The 21,333-nt window shown below is 37.9% G+C and overlaps 1 protein-coding gene across 1 annotated transcript; it reads right to left on the reverse strand.

Annotated features, from left to right (window-relative positions):
- Positions 1 to 1,414: 1,414 nt before the first annotated feature.
- LOC140140460 (E3 ubiquitin-protein ligase RNF220-like) lies at positions 1,415 to 18,794 on the reverse strand. Its single transcript, XM_072162220.1, has 14 exons — positions 18,715 to 18,794; positions 13,949 to 14,308; positions 13,233 to 13,359; positions 12,275 to 12,329; positions 11,650 to 11,736; positions 11,028 to 11,070; positions 9,569 to 9,729; positions 7,431 to 7,551; positions 6,690 to 6,867; positions 6,052 to 6,101; positions 4,820 to 4,889; positions 4,079 to 4,193; positions 3,677 to 3,751; positions 1,415 to 1,825 (listed from the first exon to the last, which is right to left on the reverse strand). Exons 2-14 carry the CDS (start codon positions 14,244 to 14,246, stop codon positions 1,754 to 1,756), a joined length of 1,452 nt encoding a protein of 483 aa, XP_072018321.1. The 5' UTR covers positions 14,247 to 14,308; positions 18,715 to 18,794; the 3' UTR covers positions 1,415 to 1,753.
- Positions 18,795 to 21,333: the final 2,539 nt, after the last annotated feature.

Here is a 21,333-nt window from a genome sequence, read left to right on the forward strand (position 1 = left end):
AGGCTAACATTCTATCTGAATTGGGTTATTCTAGTTGAAATCCATACACACCCTATGGAAGACATGATCTTATATCTTCCACACACAGGAGCGTAAAATCCATATGGGGTTACCGGAATGGGGCAATGGGCTAATCCATTTGGAATCTACACCCCCTGTGTGAGAGATTAAGGCCATGTCTTTCATAGGGGGTGTATGAATTTCAACTGGAATAGCTCATTACTAGTACATACCAAAATATACAAACATGTCTGAAGCCTGATAACTTAAAAGTAGCTCCCATTTTAAGCAAGTTGCAGAAGGCAATTCAAAGTATCATCAGCAGCTTAAATGAAGTGTTGCCAAACATACAATGGATCTACAAATTGAGAGGTTTTCTAAAACTTGCTTAGTCCACCAGCACATGTTGTCATTTGAAATAAATGTTGGCATTTATACAACACCTTTTACATGTATCAAAGCGCTTTACATTTATTCCGCTGTCTTTAGAATATGTCAGCTGACAATAAATGCTCAAGTCTTGCTCATACCTTTGGGCGGCGCTCAGTCAAAGGACAATATGCATAACAGCTCCTTATTTCACCCCTGGGTAGAAAGAGGCAAGTGGTGTAAAGCGCCTTGCCCAAGTGCACAACACGATAGCGCCGCCTGGGCTCCAACTCGTAATTCTTCAATTTCGAGGCTGAGTCTGTACCGCTGTGCAACCATGCCCTTTTTACTTACAACCAATATTTCCCCAATAAAATGCATGTTTTTTTTACATGATTACAACTAATTTTATGATCCACATGTAACTGAAATCAATATTACATTTTGGACAAAATATTGCCTTGTTGATTCATAACCCACTAATTATGTGTGCTGCTAGACTACGCAAGTTTTGGAAAAAGCACTCTTCCAATTATGCAGGTATAGAAGTTCATTCACATATTTCTTGTGTTGCATGGTAATAAACCACGTCATGGACGGAAATTAGAAAAAATGTAAATGTCTCTTTTAAGGGATCTGGAATGAGCGTTTTGACAGTATTTTTTGTGGGACATGAGAGCAATTAGACATATCGGATTACATTCTGAATACGAAGAATGTCCTTCTGATATCAAATAATTGATTTTTTGAAATTCACGATATAATACAAATTTTATGACAAATTATTAAAATTTGATATTTTTCACATTTTTGATATATAACAGTCCTTGGAAGTAAATTTTATAAATCTAATGATATATTCATGTATGTAGCTGGGAGGAAAAGCGATCAATTGAAAATTTTGACCTTTCATATTGAAGATATGGAATTTTTTCCCAAAAAGACCTAATTTTTATGTGTGTTTTGGGAAAAAAATCCATATCTTCAATACGAAAGGTCAAAATTTTCAATTGATCGTCGGCTTTTCATCCCACCTACATACACTTTAAATATAAATCATCAGATTTATACAGTTTACTTCGAGTACTGTTAAATATCAAAAATATCAATTTTTAATGATTTGTCATAAAATGTGTATTACATTGTGAATTTCAAAAAATCAAAATTATTTGATATCAGAAGGACATTCTTCGTATTCAGAATGCAATTTGATATGTCTGATGCGCTCTAATGTCCCACAATAAATACTGTCCAAGCGTTCATACCCCATCCCTTAAGAGACATTCTGTGGAAGGTCTCCAAGCCATAGTTCATACTTTCTTAAATGCGCAAACACCCACTGCACAGTAGTCACAAGTTGAGGGCCAGAGAAAAAGGTCAAAGGTCAGAGATATATTTGTCTAAGCTGGTTTGGTGATGTAATCATATTGCACTGTGGACATAACTTCTTGGCACCCTGTGAACAGATGAATACAAAGAACAGTACATTAAGCATTAAGGGTAGACTAGGTATTTGTTGGTCAAAGCAGCAAAAAAAAACCAACCCTCTTTTAAAACATAACTCAAGAACCACAGGACCTACAAAAGTATATCTGTAATATTTGAATTCTTCTACCGGTACACCTCGCTATGAAATGATCAATCCAAGTTTTGCCAAAGCTCACTACCATTCACAAGATGTTGTGAACTACCAAATGGCAACAGTTTAAAATAAACTGAGCTCAAAAAGAAACTTATAATTTTTCACAAGGTCATATCTTGAAATCCTGTCCATCAAATTGAACCAAAATTACACACAGATTTACTTCAATACTCTACTCTTAACACATGCCAGTAACCAAGCAGTTATCCAACTGACACAACAGCAAAATGCACTGACATGGGACAGCTTCTTGGACCACGTTCACAGCCCAGCCCTGTTTCATGAAAAAAGTGTATGAAAAGCAGAAAGCAGCACCGTTTTATCATCTGTGCAAGGATCTTGTGTACATTCTTACAGATTTTTTGTCCTGGGTGCCAAATGTTGGGCTGTGAAAGTGAAGGAAGTCCAGGAAGCTGTCCCATGACAGTGCATTTTGCTGTTGTGTCAGTTGGACAACTGCTTGGTTACTGACATGTCTTTTGAGTAGAGTATTAAGGTTATCCTGTGTGTAATTTTGGTTCATTTTGATTGAAAGTATTTTAAGATATGACCTTGTGATTTACAAGTTCCAATTTCACAAATTCACATGTGTGGAAAAATAATTTGTGGGCATTTTATTAGCTTTGAGAATATAATGTAAATTGTGGAATTGCAAAATTCAGTGGAATGATAATATATAGCATGCACAGAAGTTGAATAATGAGGTTAATAATGATTAAAGCTATATTACTATTATCAGTTCGTAATAGGCGAATGATTCACTTTTTGTTACTGCTCGTATCAGTAAAGTCCCAACTTATGGCTGCGATAATTCTTTTAAGTTTGTGTCAGTCAATGCAAATCGCAGTGCACTGCTGTGCCCTGTTATGTGTACACAATTCAATGTAAATCCACAATATTATGAGTCCTGCTTACTACGAGCTGATCATAGTATAGGTATAGTTCCATGGGGGTGGGGGTGGGGTACACAAGTCTGGATTGGGTAGGGGTGTGCCACTAAGAATTTCAAAGTAGACCCATCAATATATCAATTTTTCAAGAAATATGGACCCATATACCAAAAGTCCAAATTTTCAGCCAACTTTAACACAAATTTTCTTAGCTTTTACAACTCTCTCCCCATATTTTGTAAAAATTTCCAAAATTTTGGCTACAGTAAGGCATAATTGGGCTATTTTCCACACAAAAAATCGAGCCCGAAATATTTTGAAAAAAAAAAGGGAACCATCCAAATATATCATAATTGGTCTAGAAAAGGGGGTCATTGATATACCAAACGGCCCATTACGTTTCACTACCTGGAGAGAATTGATCAAAAATTGAATTCCCTCCAGAGGTTCGTATCTGTCAATGAGTTGACCAGATCACAAGGATGTTATTGTAGCCATGCAGAGGCAGTATGTGACACAAATGGGTCAATGAGTTACATAGATGGTATTTGGTTCCCAGGAAATGAGTTTTGTCTGAGGTAATTTGTGATTAAATGTTGATCCCTCACTACAAGAGTTATTACCGTCGATTTGGTTGAAAAAGGAAGTGAGACATGACCAAATCTCTCCAGGTAATAAAACCGGCCCCCTGGCCCCCCCCACTGGCTACGCCACTGCGTCCCCGTATTGGTCATGTGTACAGTACCCCCCTGGGAGTTGCATAGAAGTTACTTACCAATGTTCGTAACCAACACTCCTTACAATGGACATGCCAGCACTGGACAGACACTGTTGGAGTCTTGTAAGATTCCTATAGGAAATAATGATATTGATTGAGTTAGTCCAAATAACCATTTTCCTTCATTTAAGTGAACAGTTTATGGCTGTATAGCAGCGTGTAGGCCACTTTATTATAATAGTAAATACTTATTCAAAAGTTGCCACAATTGGGCTACCAAATTGTGCAACCCTAGACACAAATATGAAAAATCTGTGGGTAACCCTAAATGCACTGGACCCGAGGAATTCAAAGGTTCTTAAACAGCATTTTTAGATGTCCATGGTAAGGCGAAAAACTAACTCTTGTTGTTTGTGTTAAGTCCTTGATTGCTATTGGATATTTATAGATTCAACTCACCATACATATTAAACATCTGACAGAGTTTTGTTTATTCACTAAATCTTCCAATTCTTCAATTCTGGCTCGTAAACTTTGAAGTACTGTCCTTGACTGGCCCGGATACAATGGATTGCTGAAAAAGAAAAGAAAAAAAAGCTTCCAATTATTCCTCTCATTTACAGTCTTGGTGATATATCCAAAAGGCAAATTTACCATTTTCGTCCCAAAATTACACCATATTGTCTGTTATATGGTCCAATCCAATTGGTTAATCCAATATGGTGGCGCCCAGGCAACAAAATATTATCGCTGTAAATACAACAAAGTTGCATCTGTTAAGCAAGAATGTGATTTACTTAGTGAAATTCCGCCATAATTAGGCAATGAACTCGATGGAAGTTTAAATTGCTATAGGTTTTGTCCATGTGATTTAGAGATTGTGACAGCCAGCACTGATATGCTGGTCTAACCTTACTCAATGATATAAAGCATGAAAATATTTGCATATCGGTCACTTTTTCATTGAAAAAAATATGGGGGGGGGGAGGCATTTATTACGGACAACACGGTATGGATGATATGCCTTGATATTACGTATACATATCACTGGCGTAACTTCATACAGAAAGGGGCGAGACATGAATGATGAGTCTGAACGGAATATCCAGTCCTCATATAATTATTCAATTTGATGGATTGTGTCACATATGTTGAGCCCCTCTTTAGGACAACAACATATAACATTAATTGTATTTCTACCTTTGATATGGCGAGGACTCAGCTGTAGTTTCTTGATGATTTTGTTTGCTGGAGGCTGCATCACAATTATCTGAAGAGTACAAAAATATTCAATTCAATTAAAAGATTAAAAAGAACAGAAAACAAAAGCAAAAAAACAAACAAAAACACTTTTATTACAATATCATATCAACAAGTTGTCATTGGGCAGGAAAAACATCCTATGTGTCATCGGCCCCTGAACATGTTTAAAGCAAAACCTCCTTTGTAACATTTTGGCAGTTTTGTTTTAAATATGTTCAATAAAGGGCCACAAGTACATTCCTGCCCAACGATTATGTTATTTTAGCATAATTTCATGTACATATTCATCTTAACCCTAGCACCCAACCCTGCTTTTTGCTATCGGAAGCTTAAGAAGAAACGAAAAAGGAGAGAAGATGAAGAAAGAGGTCACTTGGCACCCCGGGATTCAAACCTTAGACTCCCCGCATGCCAAGCACACGGTCACCGGTAGCCACACGGGTAACACTGCCCCGAGCAGCGATTCCGTGAGCATATACACTTAAGGTGATTGCGTCATCGCAGACCCTTGGAATGGGATTCATGCATGCACAGTGGTTTTCATTGTGGTATTTATGGGTGTTAGGGTTAGTGGTCCCAGGCGCTTACAGGTCAGTCACTTTTGGTTTAAAATAGTAACATCTGACAGAACTTATTTGTGCAGGTGCACTGGGTGCTTTTAGATTGTTGTCTGTGATTATTTAGGGAAGAGCACTGATTAGTTTAAATACAGTACAACATTATACTCATACAAAGGCCCTCTTGTGATGTGCCCATACCATTAAGGGGGTACTACACCCCTCGATAAATCTATTTTTGCATTTTTCTCAACAACTAATAACACAGTGGTAATAAAAGTTATGTATATTATAGGGGCAAGGAATCCAATTACTACACTGGAATTTCAGTGACCCAAGACAAGCGATTTGTTATTTATGATCAGAAATAAGGTACCGCTAGGATGTACCTCGTTTCCTATCATATATACTGAACCGTTTGTCTTGAGTCACTGAAATTTCAGTGTATATTGGATTCCTTGCCCCAATAATATACATAATTTTTGTTACCAGTGTGTAATTATTTTTTGAGAAAAATGCAAAAATAGTCACAAATTTACCACATGGGTGTAGTACCCCCGTAAGTATCTATATAGCACCTTTCATACAAGCAACAACATCATTTATACTTACTGGTATAATTTGAATCTTCCTGGTGAAGAGGTGGCACTCTATCTTGAGACCTGTAAAACAGACAAGAAGATGTTACTGATACATCTGACGTTAATGTACTGTTCTGGGCAAAAAGGTGGGAACCAGTCCCAAACCTGTGTCTGACAGTCTGGGAATGGCACCAAGTCAGGGGCAGTGGCTTAGCCAAAGGAGGAGGTGGGTGGTGGACAGGGAGGAACTTGAGCTTCTCCCCTGTGAGAAGTCTTGCACCCTGTGGGATGCTGGTCACACAAATATTTAATATTTTTATGCCTTTTTTGTACTTTTTAGCCTATTTTCGACAATTGTTAAATTTTGGCCCCCTTGAGAATGTTGCCTTGTCCCCCCCCCCCGCCCGAAGTAGTCCTGGCACTTGAGGTTTTTATTATAATTTCATGTCAATTTCTACCCACTTTGGCTTCAGTTGGAAATTGGATTAACCCCATGAGAACTACTTGCCTATTGGTCAAAAAGGAATTTTCATAATTTCCCCACACAAAAAAATTCGGGTGAATTATTTGCAAAACTCTGATTGGTGATTAAAATGAAGATATCATGTAATTGACCAATCAGAGGCAATGTTAGATCGGCAGGTAGTGCTCAGGGGGTTAATAACTCACCCTTCAAGTACAGCATTCCTCAGGGTCTGCATCTGTTCGTCCATCTCATCGGATGCACATGGAATGATGTCGGCTTCACCAAACTGAGCGGGACCAAACTCTGCACTCTCGTCATCACTCTCTATGTTCAGCTCTGTGTCGACATCATTGCTTTGATTTCCCACTTCAAAACCAAGACCTGCAGTTAGTTAACCATTAAAAAAAGTTACACAAAATGGGAAATTTCAAAGATTTACAACGTCCAACAAAACAACTACACACACACACAAGTTAAACAAGCAAGATCTTCAGTAAATTGCAATCAATTGAAAGACTTCTGGCACTATAGTATATATATATGCGCCGCCAATCCTAATTAGGTTATTCCAGTGGAAACCACATACATCTAACCCTATGGAAGACATGACCTTAATCATCCACACAGGGCGTGTGAATTTCAAATGGGGTTACCTGAATATGGGCATCTCCATTTGAAATCCACACTCCCTGTGTAGGAGATTAAAGGTCATGTCTTTAAGACATGGATTTCAATTGGAATAGCCCATACTGACTCAAAACAATGGTATCTCTGAATCCAATCTTAGCATATTAACCATGCTCTGGGGAGCTACCTTAGGCCCAGTTTTAGTCATTTTTTAAGCCTCTTCATTAGTCTCCCCAAGACAAACTTTGACAAGAATTTGACAGAACTATTTTGATCCCCTCAAAAGCACCACCCTAAGCTGACAAATAGTAACTCACCTTTATAGCCCGTTTCTAAGAGAGATGCCACCCTGACACGGGTTTGACCACACCATGTATACTCCTCAAAAGTGTCTCCTTCTATATCAACATCTTCCTCCTCCTCAGTACCACCTGATGACTACAATAATAAAGAAGAAACAAAAATTTGTGCATCACACAGAAATAGGTATAACACAGAAGCGGAACTTGACACCATTTTTGTGCAGGCATGGAAAAAAAGTTAGGGTATATACATAGATGCCAACATTAACATCCAGAAAATAGGGAGGATTCAAACAAAAAATAGGGAGGTTTTCAAAATTACATGCAACTTCAACGACATAAAACTTGCCAGAAATAGGGAGGTTGCCAAATTCGGGTGCCAAAATGGACAAAAATGTTCACAAAAATAGGGAGCTTCCCTATTAAATGTTGAGGCTTGGCATCTCTGTAATATATTTTCCGCCCCCCCCCCCCCCGAGTATCAAGAAACACTTTATTTTGAAGAAAATGTAAACTTGCTCAAAAATGACTGACGACTAATATTTCTGATAAGTCATGACATCATTGAGGGCTCGTGAGCTACCTCTAAATCATATTCAATATTTCTGAAAATTTCAGAGAATAAGTTTTTCATCCATCTTCACATTTGAAGGGGTGGGACTGTGGGAGCATGGTATTTCAGACACGAGAGCATATTACTAGGCATGTCCACTAAAAATTGAAGTACTTTTAAATTGATTCAGACCTAACTTATTGGCTGGGAATTGATGAAAGAAACATTTTGGCGTTAAATAATCTTAATCGGACGTTTCATTCCAGAGATATGGCCTTTTGAGTGTCACGGTTTTATATAGGGCTGCTAGAACATGTTAAAAAGTTAAAGTCCAAAAACGAATATTTACAGAAAGTGCAATTTTAAGGTACTTTTTCTTAATGTATATTAACTAGCGTTATCTGGAACATTATATTTGCTTATAACAACATGAAAATAAGATCATCCTGAAAATTTAATCGATTTTGTTGACATACAACAAAAAATATTAGACCTCAAAACCCATGGTTTGTTTGGTGAAACCGCAAGCATGATCATAGATGGCCGCCATGGAAAATATCTCCATAGAGGAGATGAGCAATAAGTGCATTATTTCAAATGAATAGCGGTAGTCTTAAACATTGTTCAATCTTTTACGGTCAGCACATTTTATCTTCAAAAATTATTATATTTCATCATGGCATAAGTTTGGTAACATTAATCACTACCAATTTTGATAAATTTGCTCCAACTCAAAGGTTCTCTTTACTACATTGAGCAATACACTGTGTGTGAGTCTTGTGTGCATGGAAGCCATGATGGATAGCATATGAAATGGACATGGTAGTGAGAAGTGCATGATTTGAGATGGGCCGCGGTAGGCTTAAACATTCTTAAATTGCTTAACATCCTGTACATTTTGTCTTCAAAAATAGTTACATTTTATGACTATGTAAGTTTGCTTGTCTGATTCACTCCAAATTCGGATATAATTGTGTTTGAACACCTGATGCACGGAATGGTGTCACTTCAACCTGTTGTAGTTCTCATCTCATTAAATTTGTCATTAAAAAAAGTTGATCTCTTCATGAAGGAAGGTCCTCTCTATTTACTGACCAATCAGGAAAAAGTTTGGTTAATGTTTTCTGGTGGAATCAGAAATTTCTTGAAACACCCTGATATAGGCCTACATTTGGATAAAAACAAGTATGTACGCCATTTAACAGGCCTGGGATTTCTTGTATCGATCAGTTTCTCCATAGACAATACGTGTGTGAGTGCACGCACACAGTAAATGAAAAATCGTTCTAGTGGAAACTGTATTGACAGTGGGCATCCCTAATATTACACCACTGCCGGGGTTAGAACCCACAACTACTCACACCATAGTCGAACACCTTATCGATTGAGCTAACTTGACTGCTTAGCTAACTTGACTGCTTGCAACAGCTAACTTGATTGCAGGCAACAACATGTGTCAACAAAAAGTAAGTTCTAGATTTTAACTCAAGTCATGAAAATGTATAATTCTGAAGAAAAAAAAATTTTTGAAAGAAAATTTGAAATTTGCCGTCTGCAGTCTACACATGGAGACGGTTGATTTGTCTTGCAACTTTCTTACCTTAGCAATAAGACATGCTTCAGCATGGCTATTTCTCTCATCAGCAGTCCCTGTTAATACAATCTGACAGATAGGACATGTAGTTGTGTCATCAGCATTTGTACTGCTGGTAGATGGTCTATCATCGTCTACACCGGCCCTCATGGATTTCCTTACACGGGCTGAAAAATAACGAATATGACACCAATTCTTTAATACATGCTTTTACATAGATAAACGACATGAGTTGACTATGACAGTTTAAAAATTACATTTCAAATTTATAAAGCTCATGCACATTTAAAAGGGCATTTCGTGATCCACAGCCTCATCCCCCACTTTTCTCAAAAAAAGTTGAGATTTTTATATCACTGGAAACCTCTGGCTACATAATGTTTATGTACAAAATATTTCTAGCAGATTAATTCGTTTTGCAAAGATATTGTGAAATTTGAATTTCGTTCTGGTGCACCAGAACAAAATTACAACGCATTGTCTATGGAGCAGTGTAATACACATAATCATGCATAACTCGCAAAGCGCAAAATCAGAATCAACTGAAATTTTGGGAATAGGCTTTTTTCGTGGATATGTACTGAAAAATGTCATAAAAAGAGGATGCTAGGATCACGAAACACTCCTTTAACAATAATAGATACATCATGCACCAGGTTCATGTTGGGAACAGTTTCAATGATAGTTAGTGTCAACAGCTAAATTTTGTTCCATAAGTCAAAATTTATAAAGTTCACTTGCTTCTTTGAAGTCATTGTTACATTATGAATGAAAACATGCTTCTAAGACAGCATTGTGACAGAGAAGACATCTTATACTTCCCACAATGCATTTCCTCCCTGTGCTGATTTGCTATTCAGTGCACAATGGGTCAATGTGACATTCAGTGATCCCAGCGTAAGTGTTAAAAATTCAAATTGTCATTGGGTATTTTTTAAATGAAAATTTGGCAAAAAACAAAAACAGCAGCATTGACAAAGTTGAAGCCCCATTCAAATGCATGTAGCTAATTTCTCTACTTAAGTATAGAAATTACAGATTTGTGTAAAATGTCTTCTATTGTCTTTAATACACTGCTTCTGAATACAAGCCAGAATAGATTGCTTCAAGTACTCCTTCTTCCCGTGGACAGTGGTGGACTGGAACAGTCTTCCATATAACATAATCTCAACAGACAAGAAAGCAACCTTCATATCCAAACTTCACAAGCACCTAAGAGAGTAATATAGCATTGCGCACTCACAAACCTGTCCGGCTTACTTCTACCATTGCCAAGCAACAAAGGAGTGTTGGACAGTACCAAATCAGATTCAGATTCAGCTTTCCACTTAACTACTAGCAGGCTATGTTAGCACATCTATGACACTAACAAGGTGCCAAAACCTGACTTTTGGTAATTTTTACGATCCTCCCAATGAGCAAATCACTGAATTGTGGGCCTTTAATTACAATATTGTAAACTTACAATATAACCTTTCTTGCCTCTTGCTCTTGACTTTTTCAAATTCCTGTAAAGAGAAAATGGAAAAATTAAAAAATTTCAGTAGAAACACTATGTGAAGCTATACAAACCAGCAAATTTTGAGTTTAAATTTCAGAACTTGTGATGATATAATCTATAAACTACTGCTAAGAAATAATTAATACATGTTGCATCTCTACACTGCTGTAACTGTTAGTTCTTTGTAGTTTAGTTCAGAGTTACAACCTCCTTGGTGTTGTGGCGTGTATGCCGTTCCAATCTGGGATGGCATTTTGTGGTTTGTGCACATTTTATTATTGTTGTTAAATTTTGATGCTTTGTACTTGATGTCTTACCATTTTTCTGTATTTTTGTATATGTTGCAAAGCTAAATAAAAACTAAACTAAACTAATCCCCCAGGATCAAAAATGTGCCACAACATTGTCTTGACATCATCACACCTGTAACGTCATCTGAGGTATCTAAACATCACTAACAACAACAAATCTCCAGAGCTATAATATCTGCTGAAGAAAACACCTGTGAAAGTGCTCCGATGGGTGTACCTAATTTTGGTAGCATAGAAGTTTTGCTTTTTTGCTTTTTAACCCTGGTTTAATTTACCTTTTGTCTTTCTTCTGGATCTAGCGGTTTATCATCCTCATCTTCTTCCTCTGGGGAGTCTTTCCTTCTCTTTGTACTTGACGATGTCTGTATAAAACATAAATTACATTCTGTGAGAAATTATTTTATTGCATATAAGTTTCTAAAAACTCACTAATTTGATTTAAAAAAACTTATAAGTTCAATCATTTGATATGACAATGGATCATTGCAATTAGCGTTGGAAATAGCTGGTATCGCGTACCAAAATGCTACACAATTTTATCAATTTGCTACACAATTTTGGAGTTGAGTAGCATTTTTATGCCATAGACTTACACACTGAAGTACGCGAATGTACCAAGAGAAAAGTAATGAAAGCAAATTTTGCTACGCATAAAAAAATGCTTAATTCCAACACTGATTGCAATCCATGATGAGGAGTTATCACTGACTTTACTTTTTTCCTTTTAAATTTGAATAAAAATTAAATTTATATTCATCAAAATGCAATGTCAATTTACTTGAAGTTAGGAGTCAAAGTTCAATAAGCCTGGGTCTTTTTGTAGAAGGCTCACATTTTTATCTTTGGTAAAGGAGTAAAGGAACAACTATAATAATATTAGTTATCAAGATATTTTGTTACCTTTCTTCTTTCCTTGTAGTCAGCTTTTTGCTCTCTGTAGCGACTTCCATCAGGCCTGTACACATATCAGATAAAAAAAGAAGAAACATCATTCAACTGCAAAGACCTTTCATCAATTTTTAAATGACTGTCCCCAGAAAATATCAACCCTGCGGGCTATGTCAAAAATATAGGAAAATATGGAATATATGGCTGCTTGAAGCCCTGTTATCACTTACCACAGTACAACAAATTATCTTTAAATGACTCATTAACAACTGAACCACTGTTTATTTTGAAAATCAAAATCAGGGACTGCCTTTTGAGGAGAGCGAGAGCAATCACTCTCTACTGCCCTCCTTAAATAGGAGAGTGATCCTTAGTTGACCATTCTCTCCTTACATTCTCTAATATAAATGTTCTAAACAGCTCTCCTTGAAGGCTCTAGGAGAGCTATTTAATGTTCTCCTGCAAATTCCAAAAGACAGTCAATGCAAAATTGAAATTTAGAACTTGGACCCACCTTGGGAATTTAAAATGAACCCATATTGTGACCATCCATATTAAAAAGGATGCACTTGTTGGCTGCTACAAATTTGTCTCTTTTTACAGGAATAAATACCAGACTCATCCCAAGTGCAGGTCATTTCAAATCATCCCAAGTCACATGGCATGGAATGTTCTCTGTATTTTGTAAACTATGTGACTTGGGGATAATTTGAAGTGACCTCCACCTGAGATGAGTCTAGTATTTATTTCTCGCTGTTGTGTGAAAAGAGACACATGTAGCAGCCAACAAGTGCATCCTTTTGATATGGATGTACACATTAACAAACCTTTGTTTTTAAATTATTCAACAAAAGGATATCCATCCATGTTGCTGTTTGAATCCATAAACCCTGATAATGGGCTATTCCAGTCAAAATACATACACCCCATATGGAAGACATTTCCCCCTTGTTAATTCTGTCCTACTCACCTTAGCAGTTTGTTAAGTTTGTCTACTTCCCATTCATAATGGTTTTGTAGTTCACTAGGTCGTACTGTTACTCCACACACTGTGCAGGTGGGGCTGGCTGCGTCTGATGCAGTACTCTTACGCTTCTCTGAAAATATTAAGATATTTATTAAGAAAAGTCATAAAACTATTCAGTTGAAGACTAGCATCTCAAAAAAAAAAAAATAATAATAATAATGGAAAACATTCTTCCACACAGGGAGTGTGAATTTCAAATGGGGTTACCTCAACTTACATGTACATGGGTAACTCCATTTGAAATCTAGATTTAGGTCATGGCTTCCATAGGGGTGTATTGTTTCGAATGGAACACAGGCCTTGTCTTTTGAAAATTGCTGGCGAGTGACAAATCACTCTCTTCCAAAACTTGTCAGGTGAGCTGTAGGCGAGTGATTTTAATCACTTGTATTACACCAAATGTAGGCGAGTGATAAAAAGCTCTCCTCAGCTTCATTTTAGGCGAGTGATCGCACTCACTCGCCTCAAAAGACTAGGCCTGGGAACAGCCCAGCAACCACAAGTTCTTATTTAGAGTTTCAATGCTGATAGCCCAGACACTTGCATCAGAGAATTGTGCCACTTAAAAAATCAAAGTTAGAAAATTGACTCAATGAAACTGACAAATTTTTAACTTTTAACTTTTTTTTTTAAAAACTTTAAAAGTTCTAAAAACTTACTTCTTAATACTCTTCCTCCCTGAGCATAGGGATGATCAGAGCTACTATTCTGCTGTGCATCAGATGATGGTACTTCTGTTGTCTTCTCATCTCCCTTCTCGGATGGTACAGATGGTGATCTCAACTTACGCGACCTTGTGTTAGCTATGCGTACCTCAGGGGCCACTCCTTGGTCCACAACTGGATGCTTGATTGAGGTGCTTTTCTCATCTCCTCCAACCGATTGATTTGTTGTTAACATTTCGGTGTTCAGGTTTTCAAGGTTGATTGTAGAAGAGTTCTTTGGGAAGTTAAACATTAATTCCTCTCCTGCTAAGTTTTCATGTCTGTGATCATTGACAAAGGGGTACTGATTGGCTTCTGAAAAAAAAAAGATCATAATTCAAATGTCAAATTAAAAAAACCATATTGTAACATTTGCTGAGGCGGACACCATCAATATTTTTCAAATTTCTGTTTTTTACATGTTTGTAATGTACTTCATTAAAAACTAAGTCTAATATAGTCAAACCCTGCAAAAATCAAGACTTGCTGTACATAGTTTGGTCAAAATCCGAGATTTTGAATAAATTTAGCGCAGGAACCATCCGTTTTACTTCTATATTTTTTGGACTGGGGTGTGAGGCTCCAAGGGCAATATGACGATAATGACCGTGTACAGGTACCGGGATTTTTAAGGATTTCCTCAAAAAATATAGACCATGTCTAAGGATTTCTTTTGAAATTAGACCCATTTTCCCTGAAAAGATCAAGATTACTTGTCAATAAGATGATTCGCAATTCCAGAATCATGATGCATTGTGGGTAATATTTGCCGATTTTTTTTGTTGAGATAAACATGAGGAGCCTGCAGTGCATTTCCAAATGGCGGCGAACTTTGCACTTCTTTCAAAAACATATTTTGGTAAAACATTTTTTATTCATTCCTACATTATGTTAATATTTCCTGTGAAATACAAATTCATATTTCCTGTGAAGACCAAACTGTCAGCGAAATTCTAGTACAAAACATTTTTATGCAAACGTCAAAGTTCACCCCATTGAAAATGTACAGTAGCCTCGTCGTGTTTATCTCTAATTTTATTTGGCGACTTCGTTTCTGCACATGCGCAGTTGTAATTGCGAAAGGGCTTATGCTTGTGGAAAAAGGGTTTAATGTCAAAAACAACCAATGTCTAAAACCAAGGATTTTCCAGCAAAAAATAGAGACTCATGTCTAAGGATATTTTGCAAGAGAGCAACACCAAGCACACGATCACAACTGGCTACAGGGGCTGCGCTGGCAGGCCAGCGATTCACCGAGGGTGATTGCGTAATCTCATGCATGCGCTGTGGTTATCATCTGATCGCGGTATTTTGTGGCGTCTATAGGTGTTAGGTAGGACTGTTAGGGGGGGCTCCCATACAAAAGGCATACAGGGATGTGCCGCTCAAATGCATGCGAGGGGTCTAAAAAAATGCTTACCTCCTTTTTAGTCTTGCCAAAGAATATTTGCCCCCAGGAGGGCCACTCAATTTTCAGTGTACACATGCATGACCAGAGATATTCAAAACATACCCTAACAGGATTTGCCCTTTTGAGAAAATACACCCCTAAAGTGGCTAAACAGCAATTTAGCGTTATTTCGTATCAAATTTTACCCCTAAACAGGATTGTATACCGAAAGATGCCCCGAATCAGGATTTTATCTGAAAGGTACATGTACCACCATTTGAGGTTTTTGATCAAATTAACCCTTAATATTATAGTACATATTTTTGTTTAATTTTATAAGGCCAAGAAACAAAAATGTATATTGTCCGAACTTTTTCAAAAATCGGTGATACCGTATTTCAGTCAAATAGTCGCCCCCCCTCAAATAAACGCCCCCACCACTTTTTTTCAATCAAGATGTTTCAAAATTCAGATATTTCCATGCTATCTTGTGTGGTAAGCTTACCAAGTTCCCCACATGGTCAATAATAGCGTCAATAATTGGCGAAAATCTGCATCGTAACACCGGAAGTGAACCAAAAGTCAGTGTCAAAAGTTCATAGTTCGTCATTTTAGCGTGACTTTTAAGCTTACCTAATGATTTTAACGGGAATTGTCGTATACAAATGACCTCTAATAAACGCCCCTTGGGAAAATGTAACGCCCGAGGCGTTTAATCGACAAATACGGTATTTATTATTTTTTACCATTCATCTGTGTATTAAAAATGGCAATTGCAAAATGTTTGTCAACACATCATAAAATTGGGGAGGCCCCCTAATATTTTTGTTATTTTCCCAAAGCCCTACCCCTAGCTTGAAGAAAGTGTTTAGCTGTTTGCAATTTGTTTGTAAATGATAAGGAAGAACTTCTTACAATGTAACATGTCTTTTCATCACAACAATTTTAGAAACAAAGCAAATCTAGGAAAAATAAAAAAAATATTTGAAAATCTCCAAAAATCGGTGAGGCCGGGGACGATATACATGTTAATTATTTTACTTGGCCTAGCCCTAGGCTACTGTTGATGATGCAAAATATGCCAGGAAAACACGCTTTGTGGAATAGCTGGATCATTTATGACCCCTAAATGCTCGCGCTCCCAACTAGAAGCTTATTATATAAATTTATAACCCTTTTTCTATCTTGAAAACGGGCGTTTATGACCCCGCCCCCAAATGGGATTCGCGTTCATTCTCTGAAAAGGACCCTTAATTCCTGTTTTTCTGGTCACACATGTGTGCACTGTGAAACTTGAGTAGCCCCCGGGTATTTGCCCCCCTCCCCGGGGGGGGGGGGGGTCACTCCCATTGACATTGTGGCCTGTACACCATCCGCGATGAAAATGCGTCAAAAGGGTAGTTTTTCGTGGGTAGGCACGATACGCGCGTAACACCTTTAGGGTGTCAAAAACATGAAATATTGGAAAAAAGGGTAGCAAAATTGCAATTGCTAATACGCGGAAATGAAATTAAGGGTATGAAATTTGATGCAAGGAATAAAATCCCTGTTTCATGTGTTTAGGGTGTGAAAACACCTGTTTAGGGTACCTAGCCAAGGGTTAAATCCTTGTTTAGGGTGCTTTTCAAAAGTTGATTACCGCGCTAGGCTAGGCCACAATGGGAGTGACCCCCCGGATTTTCCCCCTTAAATTTACGTCACCAAACAGGAGAACACACCTAAAAATCAAACAACCAATGATCCAACAATTATCAATTCATGAATTCAATTCACGTCCATATTTAACAAGCAGATACAGAACATCATGAACATGAGAATAGGAGGGCAGGGTGCAAGCAATTTTGAGAAAAGTGGTGGGGGGGGGTGATGATAATCATGGCATGCTGCTGTGCATCACGAAATGCCATTATAACTAGATGGACCGCGGTTCTCGGATGTCGCGGTTTTCGACGCACAGCGTCGACCGTGATGCCTCCACCAAAGGGAGTGATGTGGAATTCACAAGTTGATACAAAGCGTCAAGCCTAAAAGAGGAGACTGAATTTGACCTTAGATGACACCTGGATGACCCCAAAACAACCTTTCAATGACTCCTGGGTGACCCCAAAATGATCACCCAAAAGTTTGGCTCTAAATGTTGACTGTACCCACCAAGTTTCATGCCCATATAGTAATTATACTAATTTGACCTCAGATGACCCCTGGTGACCCCAAAATGACCTTCCAAAATTTGGTTCTAAATGTTGACTGTACCCACCAAGTTTCATGCCCATACGACAGCTAATTTGACCTCAGATGACCCTGGATGACCTCAGATGACCCTGAAATGACCTCCCAAAAATTTGGCTCTGAATATTGACTGTACCCACCAAATTTCATGCCCATACAACAGTTTATACTAATTTGACCTCAGATGACCCCTGGGTGACCCTGGATGACCCCAAAATGACCTTCAAAAAATTAGGCTCTGAATGTTGACTGTACCCTCCAAGTTTTATGCCCATACGACAGTTTGTACTAACTTGACCTCAGATGACCCTGGGTGACCCCAGATGACCCCAAAATGACCTTCCAAAAATTTGGCTCTAAATGTCGACTGTACCTACCAAGTTTCATGGCCATATGACTATTTTTGATAATTTGACCTCAGATGACCCTGCATGACCTCAGGAGACCTTGACCCACTAACCAATATAAACTTGTTCTGTCTGGGGTCAAGATGCACCCAGCCACCAAGTTTGAGGAACGTATGCACCCCAGTCTCCGAGAAAAGAGGTAAATAAGAAAAATGGGCCCTCTGACCTCAAATGACCTTTTACCTCAGTATATGACCTTGAACCTCCCCCAAAAAAAAGTAGCCAGAGTTTTTGACCATGACCCACCTATCCTGAAAATCTGAAGTCAATCCGCCCATCCATGCCCGAGATATCGCATCCGGACGGAAGCACGGAAGGACGGAAAGACGGAAGGACGGAAGCACGGAAGCACGGACATTGCAAAAACAGTATGCCTCGCGGTGGAGGCATAAAAATCAATAACTTTTTCAATAAGTTTTTTCTGATCTGTGACAGATGTTAATTATAGCTGCTCTAAGTCATGATCGTGCCCATTCGTGTGTGCACAAGGCAACAATTCTACTGTCATCATACAAAAATTACAATAGCAGTACAAAACTGTACATTGTACACACAAGGATTTTTACAACATGGGACTTCGGCAGGGTTTTTGTTGTGTAGATTTTACAATTAAAATACCACTAATTCACAACAAAATTCAGGTGACAGGTGTGCTAGACTAAAATGCACGCTACACTAATTAAGTTTTCTCTTACAAACAAAGGATGGGTGTGATTTCAGATGGATTTCCACTTCAAGTTCTCCTACATGTACTTTCCAGTCAGCTTGACAGCGCCAAAAGGTCAATGACCTTTTTTTCCAGACCGTTTGTTTATGTGTTATAGCGCCATCTGTTGATATATTGATAACTTCCAAGGCTAATGAATATAGATGGCGCTCTAACATGTAAACAAACGGTCCAGCCAGACTGGGTCCAGCCTGAAACGGTAGCAAACGGTCCACAAAAATGCCAACCGTTTCAGGTTCTCACGGTCCAGCGCGGCGGTCACCCTCCTTGGGAACAGTAGGCCTATTGACATTGAAGTTAACAAAATACAAAACGAAACTTGCTGTCAAGCTGACTGTGGATTCATGATGTAAATTTATAAGGCCGGTGAAGTTGATTGTCAAAATGATTTTCTCATCAAATGAGACGGAAAACTGATTTCTGATTAGGTCTCAGTGAGTTTTACCTGCTTGATCCCTAAAAAAACCCATATTGTAACAAATAGACAATTTTTGCCAGGCTTATTGATAATAATTGTATATTATGGTATTGCATTTCGTATGGATTCCCCATCTCTCTGCTCCTCCTCTCCCTCTCTCCCCCCCTCTCTCTGCCCCCCTGTATGCCACTGGAAGTAGTTTGCAAAGCAGCAGTAGATAGTTGATGATGAAGTAGTTTGCTATCAGCAGTACCGTAAAATGCGGTAACTTTGGGCACTTTTCAGAGTTTTTTTAACCACTGCTTCCAAACAAAACCAATTATATTTCTGATTAACTCTTTTTCATGACATTAGGGTTCCCTTCTATACCTTGAAGTTGAAAAAGATTTTTTTAATAATTTTGTAAGGGTGCCCTAGGGGTTAAAAATAGCCTGACCAAAGTTACCCCACATTTGGGGCAACTTTGGTCAGAGTATTACATTCCATGAAGAAAAAAAAATCAAAAAAATTGATCTTCGCTGTGTGGGCAAGTTGTTGTTTTTAATGACATTTGACCCCTTGCAAAATTAATCAATCACACATCCTTGCTCACAATTATCGATTTAAAAATTCTGATTTTTTAGTAAATGTCGAGGAAAGTGGACATGAGCGACTACTATTTCTTCTAATTATATTTCTTAACAAATTGACACCAAATATAACTAAAAACAATATTGCTGTACTAAAATATGACCATTTCAAAAAATATATTTGACCGACCAAAGTTACCCCGCTGACCGAAGTTACCCCATTTTACGGTAGAGAGTTGATGAAGTAGTTTGCTACCAGCAGTAGATAGTTGATGAAGTAGTTAGTTTGCTATCAGTGGTAGATAGTTGATGAAGTATCAGCAGTAGATAGTTGATGAAGTAGTTTGCTATCAGCAGTTAGATAGTTGATGAAGTAGTTTGCTATCAGCAGTAGTTTGCTATCAGCAATAGATAGGTGATGAAGTAGTTTGCTATCAGCGGTAGATAGGTGATGAAGTAGTTTGCTATCAGCAGTTGATAATTGATGAAGTAGTTCGCTATCAACAGTAGATAGGTGATGAAGTAGTTTGCTATCAGCAGTAGATAATTGATGAAGTAGTTTACTAGTTTGCTATCAGCAATATAGGTGATGAAGTAGTTTGCTATCAGCAGTAGATAGTTGATGAAGTAGTTTGCTATCAGCAGTAGATAGGTGATGAAGTAGTTTGCTATCAGCAGTAGATAATTGATGAAGTAGTTTACTAGTTTGCTATCAGCAGTAGATAGGTGATGAAGTAGTTTGCTATCAGCAGTAGATAGTTGATGAAGTAGTTTGCTATCAGCAGTAGATAGGTGATGAAGTAGATTGCTATCAGCGGTAGATAGGTGATGAAGTAGTTTGCTATCAGTGGTAGATAGTTGATGAAGTAGTTTGCTATCAGCAGTAGATAGGTGATGAAGTAGTTTAATGCTATCAGCACTAGATAGGCGATGAAGTATAGTTTGCTATCAGCAGTAGATGAAGTAGTTTGCTATCAGCAGTAGATAGTTGATGAAGTAGTTTGCTATCAGCAGTAGATAGGTGATGAAGTAGTTTGCTATCAGCGGTAGATAGGTGATGAAGTAATTTGCTATCAGCGGTAGATATGGTGATGAAGTAGTTTGCTATCAGTGGTAGATAGTTGATGAAGTAGTTTGCTATCAGCAGTAGAAAGGTGATGAAGTAGTTTGCTATCAGCAGTAGATAGGTGATGAAGTAGATTGCTATCAGCGATAGATAGGTGATGAAGTAGTTTGCTATCAGTGGTAGATAGTTGATGAAGTAGTTTGCTATCAGCAGTAGATAGGTGATGAAGTAGTTTAATGCTATCAGCACTAGATAGGCGATGAAGTATAGTTTGCTATCAGCAGTTGATAATTGATGAAGTAGTTTGCTATCAGCAGTAGAAAGGTGATGAAGCAGTTTGCTATCAGCAGTAGATAGGTGATGCAGTAGTTTGCTATCAGCAGTAGATAGTTGATGAAGTAGTTTGCTATCAGAAAGTTGATGAGAAGTAGTTTGTTATCAGCAGTAGATAGGTGATGAAGTACTGTTGCTGCTATCAGCAGTAGCTAGATAGTTGATGAAGTAGTTTGCTATCAGCGGTAGATGGGTGATGAA

Source organism: Amphiura filiformis, chromosome 19, assembly GCF_039555335.1.
Source record: "Amphiura filiformis chromosome 19, Afil_fr2py, whole genome shotgun sequence".
Taxonomy (NCBI): domain Eukaryota; kingdom Metazoa; phylum Echinodermata; class Ophiuroidea; order Amphilepidida; family Amphiuridae; genus Amphiura; species Amphiura filiformis.